An 18,639-nucleotide genomic window follows, 5' to 3' on the forward strand; every position below is an offset into this window, starting at 1 on the left:
GTTAAAGGCACAATACATACATTCTCCTAATTCCTTAATAAATGCTGCCATAAAATGCTAACAAAATACTAAATATTGCCTAGTAGCCAGGAGAGGATTGTCATACTGTACGGTGTATGAATGCTATTAACAAATCGCTATTTGACAAAAAAAATCCCATTTTAACTAGGTTTAAAAAAATCTTAACTTTTATTATAAAACCTTTATTTTACTAAGCTTATAGATAACAAAAATGTAAAACTCATAGTGTCATAGCGTACAATTCTGTTTACTATGTGTGTTATACACCATAGATCTCCAGATCATTCTTTCCAAACCAAATAATGTAGTATATTTCCAATAAACAGTTCATTGCAGTCTTTCCAAACTCACTGTAATTATAAGTGAGATTAAAACACTGCATTGAATATCACAAAGTAGCCTCCTTAAAGGGAATCTGTCACCATCTTTTTGCTCCCCCATCTGAGAGCAGTATAATGTAGAGCTAGAGACCCTGATTTCAGCGGTGTCACTAAAGCCTGCATTACACGTTGCTATTTCGCATACGATATCGTATGCGATTTGCAACGCCCCCATCGTATGTATGGCACGTTCAATTAGTTGAACGTGCCGCACAAACGATTAACCCCCGTCACACATACTTACCCGTCCATACGACATCGCTGTGGGCGGCAAACGTCCACTTCCTGGAGTGGGAGAGACGTTCGGCGTCATATCGACGTCATGCGGCAGCCGGCCAATAGAAGTGTAGGGGCGGAGATGAGCGGGACGTAAACATCCCGCCCACCTCTTTCCTTCCGTATTACCGGCCGGGAGCTGCAGGACGCAGGTAAGATCTGTTCAATGTTCCCGGGGTGTCACACACTGCGATGTGTGCTGCCTTGGGAATATTGAACAACCTCACGTTCAATTCATGAGGAATGGACGACGTGCATGCGATGAACGGATTTTCGTTCAATCGCAATCGCACGTAGCTGTCACTCACTACAATGTACCTTACGATGCCGGATGTGCGTCACTTACGACGTGACCCCGCCGACACATTGTAAGATACATTGCAGTGTGTAAAGCTGGCTTTACTGAGCTGTTTGCTGTCATTTTGTTAAAATTAATGTTTTCTCTGCTGCAGATCTAGCAGTTATACAGAGCTCATGAATATGAATGTTTTCACTAAGGCTGCTTTCACACGTCCGGTTTTTGCCATGTGGCACAATTCGGTAAAAAACGGAAAGAACGGATCCGGCGTGTGTTGCCACCGGCTCCGTTCTTTCCCCCATAGACTTGTATTAGCACCGGATTGTGCCTCATGGCCTTGCGTTGCATCTGGCTTTTGCCGGATCCGGCGTAAATAGCTGATCCGGCGGCCGGATGGAATGCTGCATGCAGCTTTTTTTGTCTCCAGCGAAAAACCGTATGGCGCCGAATCCGGCGCCGTGCAGAGTGAGTTATAATAAAAGCCTATGGGCGCCGGGTCTGTCATCATTCGGCATATGACGGAATCCCACGACAGATCCGGTTTCTTGAACTGCGCATGCTCAGTAGCACAACGGATCTGTACCGGACGGCAAAAAACGGATGTGTGAAAGCAGCCTAACACTGTGTCTGCTCATTAAACTTAATAAATAAAATAAACATAAATATCATTAAAAAGTACTGTAATTCATATACACATTACATATTTTAATTTTATATATTACTGTTTGACACACAGTAGAGTTCCTGTATAGGTAGGTGTCCAATGCTGTGTGTGAAGGGAGCTGTCTGACTGTTCATTTCAAAACATATGCCAACCCTTTTCTCTGACGAACTGTGACTAAGCTAACAAAATGAGCCGAGCAACCAGCCCACTTGAAATACAAAAATGTCTGTGTGCTGACAGAGGAAAACTTCCTGCTGTGCAAAGAATAGGCCTAGAAGTGAGGCTGCTGAACTTGGAATGGAGCAAGTGCAGATGATGGCTTTGGACGGCTCTGCACTAGAGATGAGCGAACCTGAGGTTCCGTGTTCGTACCAAACACAGACTTTACAAAAAAAAACAGTTGCTCAGGTGGTTTACTATGCAAACCACTCGTGTGAGTGTGTCGCCCGGGGGTAAGGGGTACTCAGATCCGGGCCAAGGGGTCACTTCTGTAGGTATCGTGGTGGCGTGACCCGGTCTGTATTCCCAGGATCCACAACAAAAAGGGGATTATGTAAGGGAAATTTGTAAGTCTATGATCCGTGACGCCACCCGTGGTGTGCGGTGAGGTAATGGAACACCGCCGCTGCCGGTCAGAGGATCCCGGGGATGGTGATGGGCAGCAAGGTAGTGATTTTCCCTCCACGGGTAGGGCGTTGATGTCCCGGGACCCCGGTGTAATGGATTGGGGAGTGACGGGTGCAGTCCACGGCCTGGACCAGGTGGTGCAGGAGTACTCACAGTATAAGGCAATAACTGACACGAGTCCAAGAATTAACCAAGTTGCTGGTAACTAGTGCCCACGGATGCTTTGAGGACGGGTCCCACACCCGTGTGTTTAATTCAGTTGTTTTTCTCCTGCCTGATGTCTGTGTCTGCTCCATGCACAGGTCCGGACAGGGTCCTGACAGTCGGCACCGGCAGGCCAGTACCCTGCCCTGGTCCACCTCGGTTCCCTACAAGTGGCTGGCCTATTTCTGAGGCCCTTGCTGCCGCTCCTCCTAGCTCCATAATGGAGCTCCTTCCAGACTTCTCTCCTCCTGCAGACTGACCACAGCTCAAACTCTGCTCTGCCCTTCCTAAGCTCCTCTCGCCCCCTCCCATTTTCCTGGGGAGGGGGTGAGTAGGGCCTGATTGGCTGATGTGTATCTGTGTAGGAAACTCCCCAAGGGAGAGTGAGCTCTGCACCAAAAAGATGGATGCAGACCTCTGTGACACCCTGGTTTTGCCAGGGCGGCACATGAGCATCGCTGTACTCAGGGACGCTCAGTGCTGAGTCCAGTGCGAGCTACTTAGGGGTAAACTCAGTATGATCAGATGGAGCGTGCACCAAACAAAAGAAAATGAAAAAACCCCGTCCACCCTCCCCCGGAAATAATCTGTTTATGGCTGGCTGCATGTGGTTGGAGACCTGAACTGCCCAATTAGTGATGTCCATTGAGGTTCAGGTCAAATGCAGGTCCCTAATCGAACTTTATCTTAAGTCTGGCTGTACCCTCCAAACCAAACTTCCATGGATCTGCTCATCTCTAGTCAGCACCAGTCCCCCTCCTCTGAGTGGTGTATCAGAAACATCTACTGCAGCAGTTTATCCCCAGAGTTTGCGAGAAACCGGGCACTTCAGTTCATTGACTTTCTTGATGACCCAAACAGCTGCACCAACGTTGTGTCAAAACCGGATCAAACCCACATCCGGTTTTGATGCGGTTATTTGCCACAGCGTGCAGATCTGGTGCAGAAAATTTCTGCACCAAATCTGCAGTGTGCACATAGCCTTATAGTCATACATGAGTAAAATAATGCTCCCAACATCTGTCAAAATAAAGATAAAGTTGCCAACACCTCTAATGTTTTTGCTTATTTAGATTTTTAATTTACTTTATTAATATTTTGAACTGTGATGCTTTTAACGTCTATCAGCATTCATGGCATAAGTTGTTACTTTCACTCCAGCCAATGTCATTTCAACTCCCAATCTTAATTAAAGACTTCAGGAAAATAGCATTGTGCAGTAAATCACTCAGGATTCAGGAACACAACAGGTCAGTGCTTGGCAAACAGATCATCTTGAGCCAACCTGATTCATAGATTCAATAATTTCCTTCAGAAGTTTGTATTAGATGCTCTGAATTCTGGATCCCCGGTAACTCAGTTATGGATGTAACATTTAAAGGAATTGTGCAGTACTATTATTGTTAAAAGGCCTACCTATATTTGAGAAACATACATATTTACATACATATTTAATATATATATATATATATATATATATATTGTGAGACTGTGACCGGGGTTATCTATGACGGCCGGTATGTCTCGCCCCGGTTGTGCTCACTCCATGATAGAAAGTAACTCCACTCCAGGGTTAATGCTGTTTCCCTACAGGCTGAAGGAAGGGTTAAAAGGAAACAGGAACAAGGGCGGGTGTGCCGGGTGTGAGGGAGTGAACACAACTCCCTGAGTTCTCTGCCAGAGAGGCACATGTGTACTGTTGTGGACTTTTGTTTGGATATTAAACCGTGTGCTGTGACCCTTGGTGCCTGGATCCCGTGTCTTCTGCTGCGCAGCCGCCCACGCTACCTCACATATGGTGGAGAATGCGGGCATGCCAGCCCGGTGAGGTGTAGCTTCCATTTCTGGTGACCCGGTAGCACATGTCCTGGATTCAAGCGGCTATACTACAGCCCAAACTCGGCGACGCCATGGAGGAAATACTAAAGCAGCAGCAACAGATCAATGCACTCCTGCTCCGGTCGTTGGATCATCAGCAGCACTCTTTGAAATTGCAGGAACAAAGGCACCAAGAACAGATGGTTCTCCTGGCCAAGTCGATCCGTGCCGGACCGGCAGCAACAACCCCGGGACCGGGTGACGACGGCAGCGTCCGGAAAGCGGTGAGACAAGCGTTGCAAAAGATGACCCCGGGGGATGATGTAGAAGCGTTCCTGGTGGTGTTTGAGCGGGTGGCCGAGCGGGAAAAGCTGCCGACCCCCCAGTGGGCTGAGGTATTGTCGCCCTATCTGACGGGGGAGCCCCAAAAAGCGTACTTGGACCTCTGTACCGAGGACGCCTTAGAATATGCGACCCTGAAAGCCGAAATACTTGCTCGGATGGGGGTGAATACCTATGTACGGGCTCAGCGGGTAAATCAGTGGTTCTATGAGGAAGCCAAACCCGTACGCTCCCAGGCCTATGACTTGTTGCATCTCGTAAAGAAGTGGTTGCAGCCTGACACTCTGAGCCCGGCGCAAATGGTGGAAAGGGTAGTAGTTGATCGTTTTGTGCGCACTTTACCCGTCACCATTCAATGGTGGGTAGGACAGGGCGACCCAAGTACCCTGGACCAATTAGTGGGCCTGGTAGAGCGGCATGTGGCTACGCAGGACTTGATACGGGACACTGAGACTTTGCGTACCGCTCGTCGGTCCGGCCCCTCCAAGCCTAGGGCCAAGGACCCACCGCTGACACCGGGGCAGGAGTCCGTTACCGTCCCGTCTGAGGCCGCGCCCGCCGTCCCTGAGGTCCGGAAGGCTATATACCCTAAACGACAACTCGTCAAGGGGGTTTCCTTCCCTATTAGATGTTGGCGGTGCCAGCGGGTGGGACATATGGAAGCCCAGTGTCCACTCACCACGGAGCCCATGGATTGTGGGGTTACCCGGCGGGGTTCAATGTATGCTCAGGTGGTGTGTACCGCTGACCTGGTCTCCCCAGAGACTGAGCCCCACTTGTGTCAAATACAGGTGAATGGATGTCCGGTTACAGGCTTGTTGGATTCCGGAAGCTTAGTGACCCTTGTGCGATCAACCTTGAGGGCTAAAGTAAAGGCCACAGGACGTACCGTGGGGGTGGTTTGTATACATGGGTACCGCCGAGACTATCCCACGGGGATTGTCACCATCACAGCACCTTGCGGTCAGGTGCAACATGAGGTGGCACTTATTAACACTCTTCCCTATGACGTGATCCTAGGAAGGGATCTGCCCTATTTTTGGACTTTATGGAAGGGACCTCCTAAGTCCCCTCAGATATTGGTCAGTCCGGGACCTGAGCCCTACAATCCTGAATCCGGGACGCCTGCCGTAGGGGTCCCCATGATAGGGACAGAATGTGAACCCGATAGGTCGCCCCTAGAGGTATTGGCAGGAGAGGCTGAGACGGTCGAGCCCATCCCGGAGTTGGAGGCGTCCCCGGATACGTTTGGGACAGCCCAACTCCAGGACCCTTCATTAATACATGCCCGGAGTCGGGTGACAGTAGTTGACGGGGTGGCACAGCTGCCCGGTGCCCAGGTAAGGTACCCCCATTTCGCTCTTAAGCAGGATTTACTCTACCGGGTAGATGAAATACGGGGCGTGGGGGTAGAGCAGTTGGTGGTACCCCAGCCGTATCGCTGGCGGGTCCTCGACTTGGCTCATAAACACCTGATGAGTGGCCACCTAGGGGTCAAGAAAACGCAGGAGCGAATATTGCAAAGGTTCTATTGGCCCTGGGTCTTTGGGGAGGTAAAACGGTTCTGCGAAACCTGCCCGGAGTGTCAGCTTACCGCACCCCTGACCCACTTTCGCAGTCCGTTGGTACCGTTACCCATTATAGAAGTCCCTTTTGAACGGATAGGGATGGATCTGGTGGGGCCCCTCGTAAAGTCCGCTCGAGGGCACCAACACATCCTAGTGATCGTTGACTATGCCACCCGGTATCCAGAGGCGATACCTCTCAGACATACTGCGGCAAACTTTATAGCTCGGGAGTTGTTTGCTGTGTTCTGCCGGGTGGGGTTGCCCAAGGAGATCCTTACGGATCAGGGGACCACATTCATGTCTAAAGTAACCAAAGAGCTATGCCGGCTACTCCAGATCAAGCAGTTGCGTACGTCTGTGTATCATCCTCAGACGGATGGGTTAGTAGAACGATTCAATAAAACCCTGAAAACCATGCTCAAAAGGGTGATCTCCAAAGACGGGAAAGACTGGGATATGATGCTTCCCTATTTGATGTTTGCCATACGAGAGGTGCCACAGGCATCCACGGGGTTTTCGCCTTTTGAATTGTTATACGGGCGACATCCCCGGGGATTGTTGGACCTGGCAAAGGAAACATGGGAGAAAGAGCCCACTCCCCATAAAAATGTGATTGAACACATTTTAGGAATGCAGAACCGCATAAGCGCGGTCATGCCAATTGTGAAGGAGCATTTACAGGAGGCTCAGGCCGCGCAAAGCGGCCGCTACAATAGACAAGCCACCGTGCGGACCTTTAAACCCGGGGATCGGGTGTTGGTTTTGATCCCCACGGCGGAGAGTAAATTCCTGGCTCAGTGGCAAGGCCCCTACGAGATAAAGGAAAGAGTCGGGGTGGTCAACTATAAAGTATTGCAGCCCGGTAGGCGGAAACCCGAACAAATATACCATATCAACCTATTAAAACTTTGGCAGGAACGGGAAAGCCTGATGGTTGTTTTCTCTCCATCTCCCTCCTCTTCGGGTCGTTAACATCCGGCTCCAACGACCTCCGGAGAGGACGAACCGGAAGTAAGGATTGGAGAAGCCCTCACCAAGACACAGAGGCGAGAGGCCAGACGGCTGGTTCAGCAGAACCCCGATGTCTTCTCCGAGCTACCTGGTAGGACCAGTCTGATACGACATGACATTGTCACCGAGCCTCACCTGAAGGTACGCCTGAAGTCATACCGGGTGCCGGAGGCTCGAAGACAAGCCATATCAGAGGAAGTGAAGACAATGCTACGCCTGGGGGTCATCGAAAAATCCCGGAGTGAATGGGCTAGTCCCATTGTCCTAATACCAAAACCCGATGGCTCCTTAAGGTTCTGTAATGACTTTAGGAGATTGAACGAAATATCCAAGTTCGATCTCTACCCCATGCCCCGGGTGGATGAGCTGATTGATAGGCTGGGACAGGCGCGATATTTCACCACGCTCGACCTGACCAAGGGTTACTGGCAGGTGCCACTGACGGAGTCCGCCAAGGAGAAAACCGCTTTTGTTACGCCAGAGGGTCTCTTCCACTATGTTGTCTTGCCTTTTGGGTTACATGGTGCTCCGGCCACGTTCCAGAGGTTGATGGACTTGGTGCTGGAACCCCACCAGGCGTATGCATCAGCGTACCTTGATGACATCATTATTTACAGCTCTGAGTGGCAGACCCATTTGGAACAGGTACAAGCGGTGGTGAACGCGCTCCGAACAGCCGGATTGACAGCCAATCCCAAGAAATGTGCGTTGGGGCTCACGGAAGCCCGCTACTTGGGCTACGTAATAGGCCAAGGAGTGATTAAGCCTCAAATTAACAAAGTTGAGGCGATCCAGAAGTGGCCTAGACCCCTGACCACGAAGCAGGTTAGAGCCTTCCTGGGTATCGTGGGGTATTACAGGAGGTTTGTAAAAGATTTTGCGGGACTATCAGCCCCCTTGACGGACCTTCTCAAAGGCAAGAAGTCCGTCATGGTGCGCTGGACTCCGCAGGCCGAGGACTCCTTCCGGGCCTTGAAGGGGGTCCTGTGCGGACAGCCCGTTCTTGTCAACCCTGATTTCCGGAAGGAGTTCATAGTACAGACTGACGCCTCAGAGGTCGGCCTGGGTGCAGTGCTGTCTCAGGTAGTTCAGGGGGAGGAACACCCCGTCACCTTTTTAAGTAGGAAGCTCACCCCTCCCGAGCGGAATTATAGCGTAGTGGAGAAGGAGTGCCTGGCGATCAAGTGGGCCTAAGAGTCCCTACGCTATTACCTGCTGGGACGGCAGTTTCGCTTGGTGACGGATCACTCTCCGCTGGTCTGGATGAGGTCCGCCAAGGAACGGAATGCCCGGGTTACCCGGTGGTTCCTTTCTCTGCAGAACTTCCGGTTTACGGTTGAACACCGGGTCGGTAGGTTGCAGGGCAACGCTGATGCCTTGTCCCGCGGCCCGTGTTTGATGGCGGGAGTTCAACCCCGCACGCTTGAACTGAGGGGGGGGGTATGTGAGACTGTGACCGGGGTTATCTATGACGGCCGGTATGTCTCGCCCCGGTTGTGCTCACTCCATGATAGAAAGTAACTCCACTCCAGGGTTAATGCTGTTTCCCTACAGGCTGAAGGAAGGGTTAAAAGGAAACAGGAACAAGGGCGGGTGTGCCGGGTGTGAGGGAGTGAACACAACTCCCTGAGTTCTCTGCCAGAGAGGCACATGTGTACTGTTGTGGACTTTTGTTTGGATATTAAACCGTGTGCTGTGACCCTTGGTGCCTGGATCCCGTGTCTTCTGCTGCGCAGCCGCCCACGCTACCTCACAATATATATATATATATATATATACACACACACACACACACACATACATACTGCCTCCATTGCCATTTGAGGCTTCTTGTACAATGGCCCACCCGCTCTTCTAGGAGGGGTTTACAATACACTTTGCAACATTATAGTTAGAAGTCATTCTATGCATTCATCTATTCAAGAGCTTTGGTAGGTCAAGTACTGATGATGGATGATATGTTGTGGACACTAATTAGCATTCCAATTCAACCCAAAGATATTCGACTGGTTTAGTTCAGAGCTTTGTGCAAGTAAATTAACTTTTTTCAAACTAAAATCAGCAAAGTATTGGCAGCACACAGTTCACTGAAATGACTTTGCATAGTTTAGCATTCATATTTCTCTTAAAGTGGTTAAATGAATTGAACTTACAAACATATTTTACTTAAAGCAGCGCTCCAGAATTTCTTTTTGTACAGCGCTGGAGTGGTGCTTTAATTCTAAGTCCCCTGCCCCCGGTTTTATACTCACCCTCTGGCATCTTCTGCTTTTTTCAGCATTGCTTCATTCTCATGGCGCCATCTTATGATCGTAACAGAAGTTTTGTTACAAGCTTTCAATACAAGTCTTTGAGAGCAAGAACAAGGCTCTCATAGATTTATATTAAGTTGTTAAGTTGTGCTTTCTTGAAAGTTAAATGAGACACTGGAGCAGCTGCCAGGTTACAAACTTCTGGAGACCGACCAGAGTGGGTGCAATAATAGAAGATGCAGGAGGTTGATTATAAGACTAAGGGGAGGGGGCTTAGAATTAAAGCACCACTGCGGTGGTGAAATAAAAAAGTAAACACTGGAGTGGTGCTTTACGTAAGCTCCATGATGGCGAGATTTCATGAATGGCTGTAGTTCTCAGCTGCTCCACATTCTAGAATACTGTATATAAGTGCCCAGGCCACTCTGTATAATGTAAGAAAAAATCTTGCAGGGTGGTCCAGTCCGATGGGTGTCACTGGTCTTGATTCGGACCCCCCACTGTTTTTGCCATCCTTCTTTTTAGCTCCGTGGGGATGACGTGTCCTACCAAGACAGAATAGGAGCTCTCTGGACCTGTGCCTGATAATAAAATTGCAAAACTGGGCCAAACAACACATCCAAAATACTTTTTAATTGACTAGATAATTTCTTTAACAGAAACTAGGGGGCTCAAATGCTGCAAAACACTCCTAAATGGCTATTCATAATCTTGAAAACTAAATAGCAAGAACTTCCATAGCTAAAAACTCCGAACCCAGAAATGGTGGTGAATGATCCATCACATCAGACCTCTAAAAATTACAATGGAGGTTTGCATAATCCACGTCATTAGATTCTTACCACTGGGCATCAATGACTTCTGGCATCAGAGCCACTTTTTAGCCATGGAAACCCAATCAGAAATCTTCTAATGAAGAGTAGCATTAACACTGGATCTGTACCTGGCTGCCCGGTTCTATAAGCTTGTGCAGTGACTGGCCTTGGATACGCAATATATCTATATTACTTTACTTGAACACCACTAGGATATGCTAACATCACAAAATAAGTACTTGGAAAAATGGTGCTCTGCATTAGTGCAATGGAGATTTTTTGGCTATATGCTTGATTAGGCACCACTAGGCAATGCATGAAGTTGTATGTGTTGGCTGTCATTCAAATTTTACATGTGTATTTTCCTGAAAAATGTTTTTCATGTATAAAATACATGGTCTGGAGTCAATCTTGTTAATTCTTTCTATTGAAACAGATTTTGTCTTTTTCACGTAATATGGTGCTTGATGTTACATTGAGGCTGTTTTATTTGTTTTAGATTTCAGAGACATATGCCTTCCTTCCCCGAGAAGCAGTGACAAGATTCCTAATGAGCTGCTCGGAGTGTCAGAAAAGAATGCACTTAAATCCAGACGGAGGTGAACACAAAGGTAAAGAGAATAACTCAATGTATATTATGCACTATCTCTAACTATTGCACTGTTTTAATGGCGTCATTGTGAGGATACATAATGTATTGTATCAATATTCTGTACATATATACTAATATATTGTATAGGACCAGACATGGAGGGGGTTGAAGAAGCTCAGGAGCAAAGTTTACTTGTCAGTACTTTTAGCAAAGCACAGAGGACTCTACAACGGGGTTTGGCTTTCCTCTAGTTTTTCTACAATGCACAGACTTGTACAATTTGTAGTAGCCACTATCACCTGACAGTAGCAATCCATGCAAATACATTGATTCATACTAGAGTCACATTAGGTTTTATGACACTTCCATGTAATGGTCACAAATGAAGTTGTCAACAACAAGCAAATGGGGCAAAAATAGTTGCCAAGTAAGCGTATGTTCACATGTTACATTTTTTCTTCTACACCAAAAACCAGAGTGGGGACAGGTTTTTGTCTGATTTTTCATGTACGTTTCCTTTTTAATTGCATTTTTCACCTATTCATTTTAATGAGTAAAAAGTGCTGCAAAAACACTAAAAGAATTGACTCTTCTGCATCTTGGCAAAAATTCAGTGCTCAATATACGTGTGGGAAAAACAATCCAGCCTGTGCATTGGATTTTAAAAATCTCTTTGATTATGCTGTGTAAGATGGCAGCAGAACAAGTCTTGGATGGAGTATATATCTCACCAAAGTGCATGTCCTCGGTGATGTGAAACCTGGAGAGAAAGCTCCAGCACTAAAAGTGCTGAGAGATTTATTTACCGTAATGGACCAGGTTTTAGGAATGACTTTAGGAGCTGGGAAAGACTAATTGTTCCCTTATTTCCAATTCAGGCTTTCCAGTTAATTGAAAAGGCAGCTGACCTGCCTCAAAGGGTGTATGGGACTTGAGGTGAAAACACCTCTGTTAATTGTGTCTATGTGTGAGAGGTGGAAAAGCCTCAATGTGAGCTAGTTTCTAGTAGAGACTAGTCTAGAATAAAATCTCAGGTACGAATTGTTCATCTTTTTATACTATACCTTTTGTGCCGAAGAAAGGCTGTTTTGTTTTGGTGAGCTGCGACAGTTTATAAACTCTGAATAATCCTACCACTATTTTGAACACAAGAATCAAATTCCTGTGTGTGTACTAGCGTCTACTAGAGAGAGCAACACTCCTACAATTGGTGGAGAATGCGGGCAGTGAAGTGTGCAGTGACGGACACCATGCTTGTACGTGGTTGCTGCGGCACTGCTAGTTGTCCTGCTTGTCTTTATCCTCGGATTAGGGGGCAAACAGAGCAAGCCAAGTGTGAATTCAAGCAAAATGTGGTGGCGACAGTAGCAGCGAGATTACGGCCTCCGCCTGAGAAGCATGAGGACGGAATGCCAAGGAGAAGGTTGAACCATAATAAGCAGGTGACTAAAGCTCAGCAAGTGGAAGAAGAGAATCAGGAGCAAGGAAAGACGAAAGCAAAAGAGTAGCAGGAGAAGCGGGAACATGAGGAGCACCAAATCTGGAAGGAGAAAATAAGCAACATGTGCATGAGATTTTAGGATTCTCATTCATTTTGCTGGCATCAGGAAACCCTGTGTGTGGAGCATTGTGTGATGAAACCTCAGATAAATAAAATAGAGGCAATACAGAGCTGGCCACAACCCCTCTTAAACAAACGCGTGAGAGCCTTCCGAAGTATAGGGGGTTACTATGTCATGCATGTACTTAGGGAAGGTCCCGCATACGGCAAGACAAACAATAATCAAGGCGTTTACCACAACAACAAGGGCTACACCGGGGACACTTTAACAACAAGAAGGGAAGGCACGACAGTCAGGGGAAACAACAAAGTATAAAGCTCAACTTGACAGTTGCAGTCAGACACCAGGACTGCAACCTACACTGCTACATACAATATGGGCTATAACAAGCTGAGAGAACTAAGAGGGAATAAATAACCAATATCATAGGTTTGAAAGAAAATTCCATTCAAACAGGATCAGTTCAAATATATCAATGTAATCTTTATTAAGTACAAAAGACAAGTTTAAAAACATAGAGAGTAATCCAAAGTTATAAGTTTTTGGTAAAGAAAGGGAAATAAATGAAAGATTCAGAGCAAAGGCAGTTTAGGTCTGAGCCATTACCATGGGGAATAAAGGTGAACTCAGTCCCAGCATGTGATACTTAAAATTAAAGTCCTAGTGGGAATACACATGCCAAATAGTAAGGGGAGCATAGCTACTTACCCATGGTGAAGCCTAGTCAGACCAACAGCCACCGCACCCCAACGCGTTTCGTGGTCTTCTTCAGGGGACTGCGACGTGGTGTGTAACAAGAGGGGTCTATTTAAGTGTGTCCCAAAGGAAAGATAGGTCAAGCGCTCATTCAGGCCGCATGGAGGGGCGGAAACTCGTCCGGAGCGTCCATCATCGGGCCGTTCCCGGAAATGACGCGGGCTTAACAGTGTTGTCACACTGCGCCCGCCTCATCCCGTTAAGGAAGCCGCCATTCAGGACGCTCGGGAGGAGGCCGCACCGCGCATGTGTGCCACTGGCGTGGCCATCTTTAAAGAGGGCACTGAGAAGGGCAGAGTAGTATCTGGCGATGTAGAATAGGAATATGTTTAGTAAGTCACGCAAATAGTGTAGACAAGGATGGGGGAAGCTCGGAAGCATCAGGGATATATAATGGATGGTATGGGAGCGATGTATATAATCCCACAGAGCGGTAAAGGGGGGAGGGGCCAGTAGAACATCTCCACTCCTTCCAATGCTGCGACAGGCATACACTTCACATATACATAGATGCTTATCATTATGCAAATCGCCCAGAGTTCGTGTCCTATCTGCATGCCAGTCACAGCAAGGGCGAAAGGGAGAAAAAGGTGAGGTGATAAGGCAGAACCCCCCAAAAAATACCGCATATTAAAACATCAGTCTCCTGTATGTAAAACTATAAAGAAGGGGAGAGGAAGGGAAGTGGAAGAGGGGGAAATTAATGAGAAGAAACAGGAGTCCGGCGTGATGGGATCCACGACTCAAATCCACGATGGTGGACAGAGTCGGAGGGCGAATTCAAACGAATACTGTCCCCATATTTCATGCTTGTGATCAGAGCCGAAACAATACAATATGGGCTGAAGCAGCTCCTTGCACCTGCAGTCCTAGTAAGTAAACAACTGAATGAACATCCTCAGAGCCAGGAGATTCCATAATTTTTGCCAGGGGTTGTAGTCTGAAGTATGAACTGTTTATCTTCTCTTTATTTTTATGTTATACCTTTTGTGTCAAAGAAAGGCTATTTTGTCTTGATGAGCTTTGATGGTATATGGACTGTAAATTAAATACTCACTATTTTGCTCACAAGAATAGTATCCCTGTGTGTGCACTTTCATCTACTAGAGAGAGCAACACCCCTACAATTGGTGGAGAATGCGGGCAGTGATGGACACCATGCTGTATGTGGTTGGCGTGGCTCTGCTAGCTGTCCTGCTCTTCTTTATTTATACTGACATCTATCAGATAGAGCAACAACCCTACAGCTGGAACAATGTGTATTTTACGCACCGAATAGGCTCTTAAAATATGCAGTAAAAATGCTACAAAAACGCTACTTATGAACATACGCTGTCTTATGACTCCAAAATTTACTTGACATCTACTATAGATGTTATTCTGCGAGGGTCTGTATCAACAGTCTATTACAATGAAACATAAAACATAAGTAAATATGAGGTAAAAATAAATGCATGGATTAACAACGCTTCAATTTATTTTTCTACAGATAATGGCAAACCACCTACACTGGTAACCAGCATGATCGACTATAATATGCCAATTACAATGGCTTATATGAAGCACATGAAACTGCAGCTCTTAAACTCCCAACAAGATGAGGTAATGTACTCTATGGATCTCAGGCATCCATCTATCTATCTATCTATCTATCTATCTATCTATCGTCTATAAGAGTGGGTAGCACTGCAAAGTTTGAATTCTGCATCTTTTCTTTGCATTGCTGCTATCTTTTGTGGACTTTATGGGAAGAGGTACTTGATTGGATAACTGGATGTCTAGATATCTATCTATCTATCTATCTAGCTATCTATCTGTCTGTCTGTCTGTCTGTCTGTAAAAATACCTTTATATCACATTCATATATTCAGACCGAAAAGCGTATAGTAATATAAATAACTGTGAGAACAGGCTTTTCATAAGTTTAAAATGATGTCTTTATTGATGCAATAAGTTAAGAAACATACATATATCTGTATAAGGTTAATAATATACGGGGCAATACAAAACTCCTGGAAGATGTTAAAATGGTAAGACACAGATATATGCAAGTGAAATACGGTATATAAAGGCTGCAATGTAATTGATACATTTAAATGACACAAGTAATTGTATACCTGAATCACTATATTAAGAACTTAAGATACCCATGTGTATAAGAAAGTATAGTGAAAAAAAAATATAATATAAAGCAGTAATAAGCAGGTGTTTGTGTCTCCTAGTAAAAAAGGTACTGTATGCACAGTGAGCTAAACTAGGGTATAAATAGCCGAATGGCAACACATACTATTGTAATTAGAGGCAACATTTTCTATAATGGTAGATACCGTATAGCTAAAAAACAATGTAAAAAGCCAAGTGAAACCGGAGCGCTGCTGGGAAGAATAAAGTTAATTTCCTCCTGGCAGCGGGGTTCTATATGCAGGCACTGGACAAGTTTAGAACACTATTAACCTGCAGATTACCCCCATATCTACAGGTTAAAAACATTTTTCCATGTGACCGGTTCCCTTTAAAACCACGAACCACTCCTCAAAACAATTACATCAAACATTAATTAAGCAATATATTTATAATTATAATAAAATAGTGAAATATTGTGGATAATCAATAAATATGCAGACAAAAAGGATGTCCAGCTCTTCAGGCAAAGAATCACGTCTTTATTTCATCATGATGATCATGTTCATGATTAAGGGTGAGTGTTTTCACCTGAAACGCGTAGTGCTGGTCATGTCATTCTCTGTGTCTGCATGATGAAATAAAGATGTGATTCTTTGCCTGAAGAGCTGGACATCCTCTTTTTTCTGCATTTCATTGGGCTGTGGCAGTGCCTGTCCGTGCTCCAGGACGGAATCTGGATTGAGCCTTACACGGTGAGCTGATTCATACAAATTGGATCAATAAATATACATCAAATCATTATGAAAACTCATACCCTGAGAGTGTCTTGTACTTAATTTTATTGTCCATGATGCCTCATTCTTTAACACAGTTTTTTTTAACATACTTATATCGGTTGAAAAAAAGACCTAGGTCCATCACGTTCAACCTTTCTACAATTATTCTTCTTTTTTTTTTCTCACAAATTATTTATAACATTTGCAAAGAAGAAAAAAAAATTAAAATTACCATCATAAGTCTTGGAGAAATATTTTTCAGCCCCAGAAGTATTGGTAGTCTATTTTTTACCTCTTTTTTTTATAACTTGTTTTGCGATTCCTATTGTCACCATACTGTAACTCTTCATATTTTTCATGTTTATTCACTTTATTTTCCACAACATCTAATAACTAGGGATGATCGAATACTTCGATTATTCGGCTTCGCGAATATTTTCCAAATACCTCGCTGCTATTCGACTATTCGATGCGCAATGTAAGTCTATGGGAATCCCGAATAGTTCCGAATAATTGTTATTCGGGTTCACATAGACTTACATTGTGCATCGAATATTTGCGAATAGTCAAATAGCGGCAACCTATTCGGAAAATATTCGCAAAGCCGAATAATCGAAGTATTCGATCACTCCTACTAATGACCTTTTGTTATATCCCAATTCAATTAATTTTTCTTTTATGATGTTACATTGTTCAGAAAAATTGGAGTGTTTAGAGAAAATTCTTTTTGCTCTTACCATTTAACAATTTGCTATTGCAGTGATGGTATGTTTGGGATGACAACTTTTTGCTGCCAAGATTGTATTCCATGGACATGGTTTTCTATACATAGTGATATGGACCTCATTACTTTTGGTGTCTCCTAATTATTGTAAATACAAAAAAATAGATTATATTTGATAAAAACAGAATTAGTGAATCTTAAATTCTAATTGTTATCATTAATGTAATAATGTACTTTATATAATCTGGTATGGCTGCCTCATTGTCATTCCAAACCATGAGCAAGTCATCAATGAAACGACCATAGCAGCTGACACAATCAAGATGTGGTTTATTGTAAGAATGTAAATTTCCTCACCACACCACATACATATTGCCAACAATGGGAGAAATTGTGACTCAATTGGGCGCCCCCAGATTTGCAGAAAAAAAATCATTATCAAACATAAAAAATAATATGAAAGCGAAAATTAATATGCTAGTATTAATTTTTTTTCTATTTCTGCAGCATAGTTACTGTATGTAGTTAAATAATGTGCAACAGCTGCAAATACCCGATGATGAGGAATACAACAAAATAGGTTGATGACGTCACATTAAAGAATGACATATTGATCCATTTAAATTAATTAAAAGCAGCCAACACATCAGTTATCCATGAGACAGCCTGGAATACTTCAAACCAGTTCTTGTAATGATTTGTCACCCATGCACTGAGTCTTTCATAAAGAATCCAGCACCCCAAATGATCAGTCTAAAAAGTGATGGGAAGGTTTCCTCATGTATTTTTGGTGAACCATTGAACAGGGCCATAATGGAATGTTGTGTAAGTACAGTAAATATTCAGAATCACATTTGTTTCAGTTAGAAGTTTTTTTTCAATGACTCTTAAGGGCATGTGCACACATTGAGTATTTGGTGAGTTTTTACCTCAGTATTTGTAAGCCAAAACCAGGAGTGGGTGAAAAATGCTGAAGTGGTGCCGTGTTTCTATTATACTTTTTTTCTGTGTGTTCCACTCCTGGTTTTGGGTTACAAATACTGAGGTAAAAAAGTCATCAAACACTCAACGTGTGCGCGTGGCCTTAGAATCTGATATCTGAATCTGATCAGATTTTGAACCACTTTGCAGTAATTGGTAATATCATCTAGAGTACGAAAATATTGCTCCTTATATTAAGACATACATAGCCACAGCCAACCCTCTTTTATGCATGTTACGACTAAAATCTTGCATTTGAAATGTGTCAAACACATACAGTATGTGTCACTACTCTGCATGTTTGAATTTTAAAAAATTGACATATACTTCAAACATATGACACTGCCCTTTACCTCTCTAAACAAGCTTACTTTAACACCCTCATCACCTCACTATCTATATCAAACACCATAACAATACTAAAGAATTTTTTGACACTTTTCATTCCTTCCTTTGTCCAAGACTATTGGCCCCAACCACCAACCTCAGTGCGGATGATGTGGCCAAAAAAAAATTGACCATATATGACAGGAAATTTCCTTCTGGGTTGCTAATATCATTCATTCTCTTCCTTCCTGCACTTCATCTACTTTATTTTCTGTCTTCGCACCAGTCACAGAAGAAGTTACTAGGCTCCTTACATCTTCTTGCCCTATTATCTGCACCAGTGACCCTATACCCTCACATCGCCTTCAGTCCTTTTCCCCGGCTGTCACCACTTACTTAACTAAAATAATTAACCTCTCTCTCTAATCTGATATCTTTCCCTCCTCCTTTAAACATGCCGCCATACTCCTATTACTAAAAAAATCCCTTGACAAAAACTATACTGCTAACGACAGGTCTGA

The 18,639-nt window shown here is 44.6% G+C and overlaps 1 protein-coding gene across 5 annotated transcripts in view; it reads left to right on the top strand.

The window, feature by feature from the left end:
• NOL4 (nucleolar protein 4) overlaps window positions 1-18,639 on the top strand; it is a 428,227-nt gene that overhangs the window by 218,428 nt on the left and 191,160 nt on the right. For all 5 annotated transcript variants that reach the window (XM_075353310.1, XM_075353311.1, XM_075353313.1 and 2 more), the window contains exons 3-4: window positions 10,776-10,887; window positions 14,676-14,788. In XM_075353310.1, the coding sequence (XP_075209425.1) occupies window positions 10,776-10,887; window positions 14,676-14,788 (225 nt within the window). The remainder of the gene's footprint in view (window positions 1-10,775; window positions 10,888-14,675; window positions 14,789-18,639) is intronic.

This window comes from Anomaloglossus baeobatrachus, chromosome 6 (genome assembly GCF_048569485.1).
Source record: "Anomaloglossus baeobatrachus isolate aAnoBae1 chromosome 6, aAnoBae1.hap1, whole genome shotgun sequence".
Taxonomy (NCBI): Eukaryota; Metazoa; Chordata; class Amphibia; order Anura; family Aromobatidae; genus Anomaloglossus; species Anomaloglossus baeobatrachus.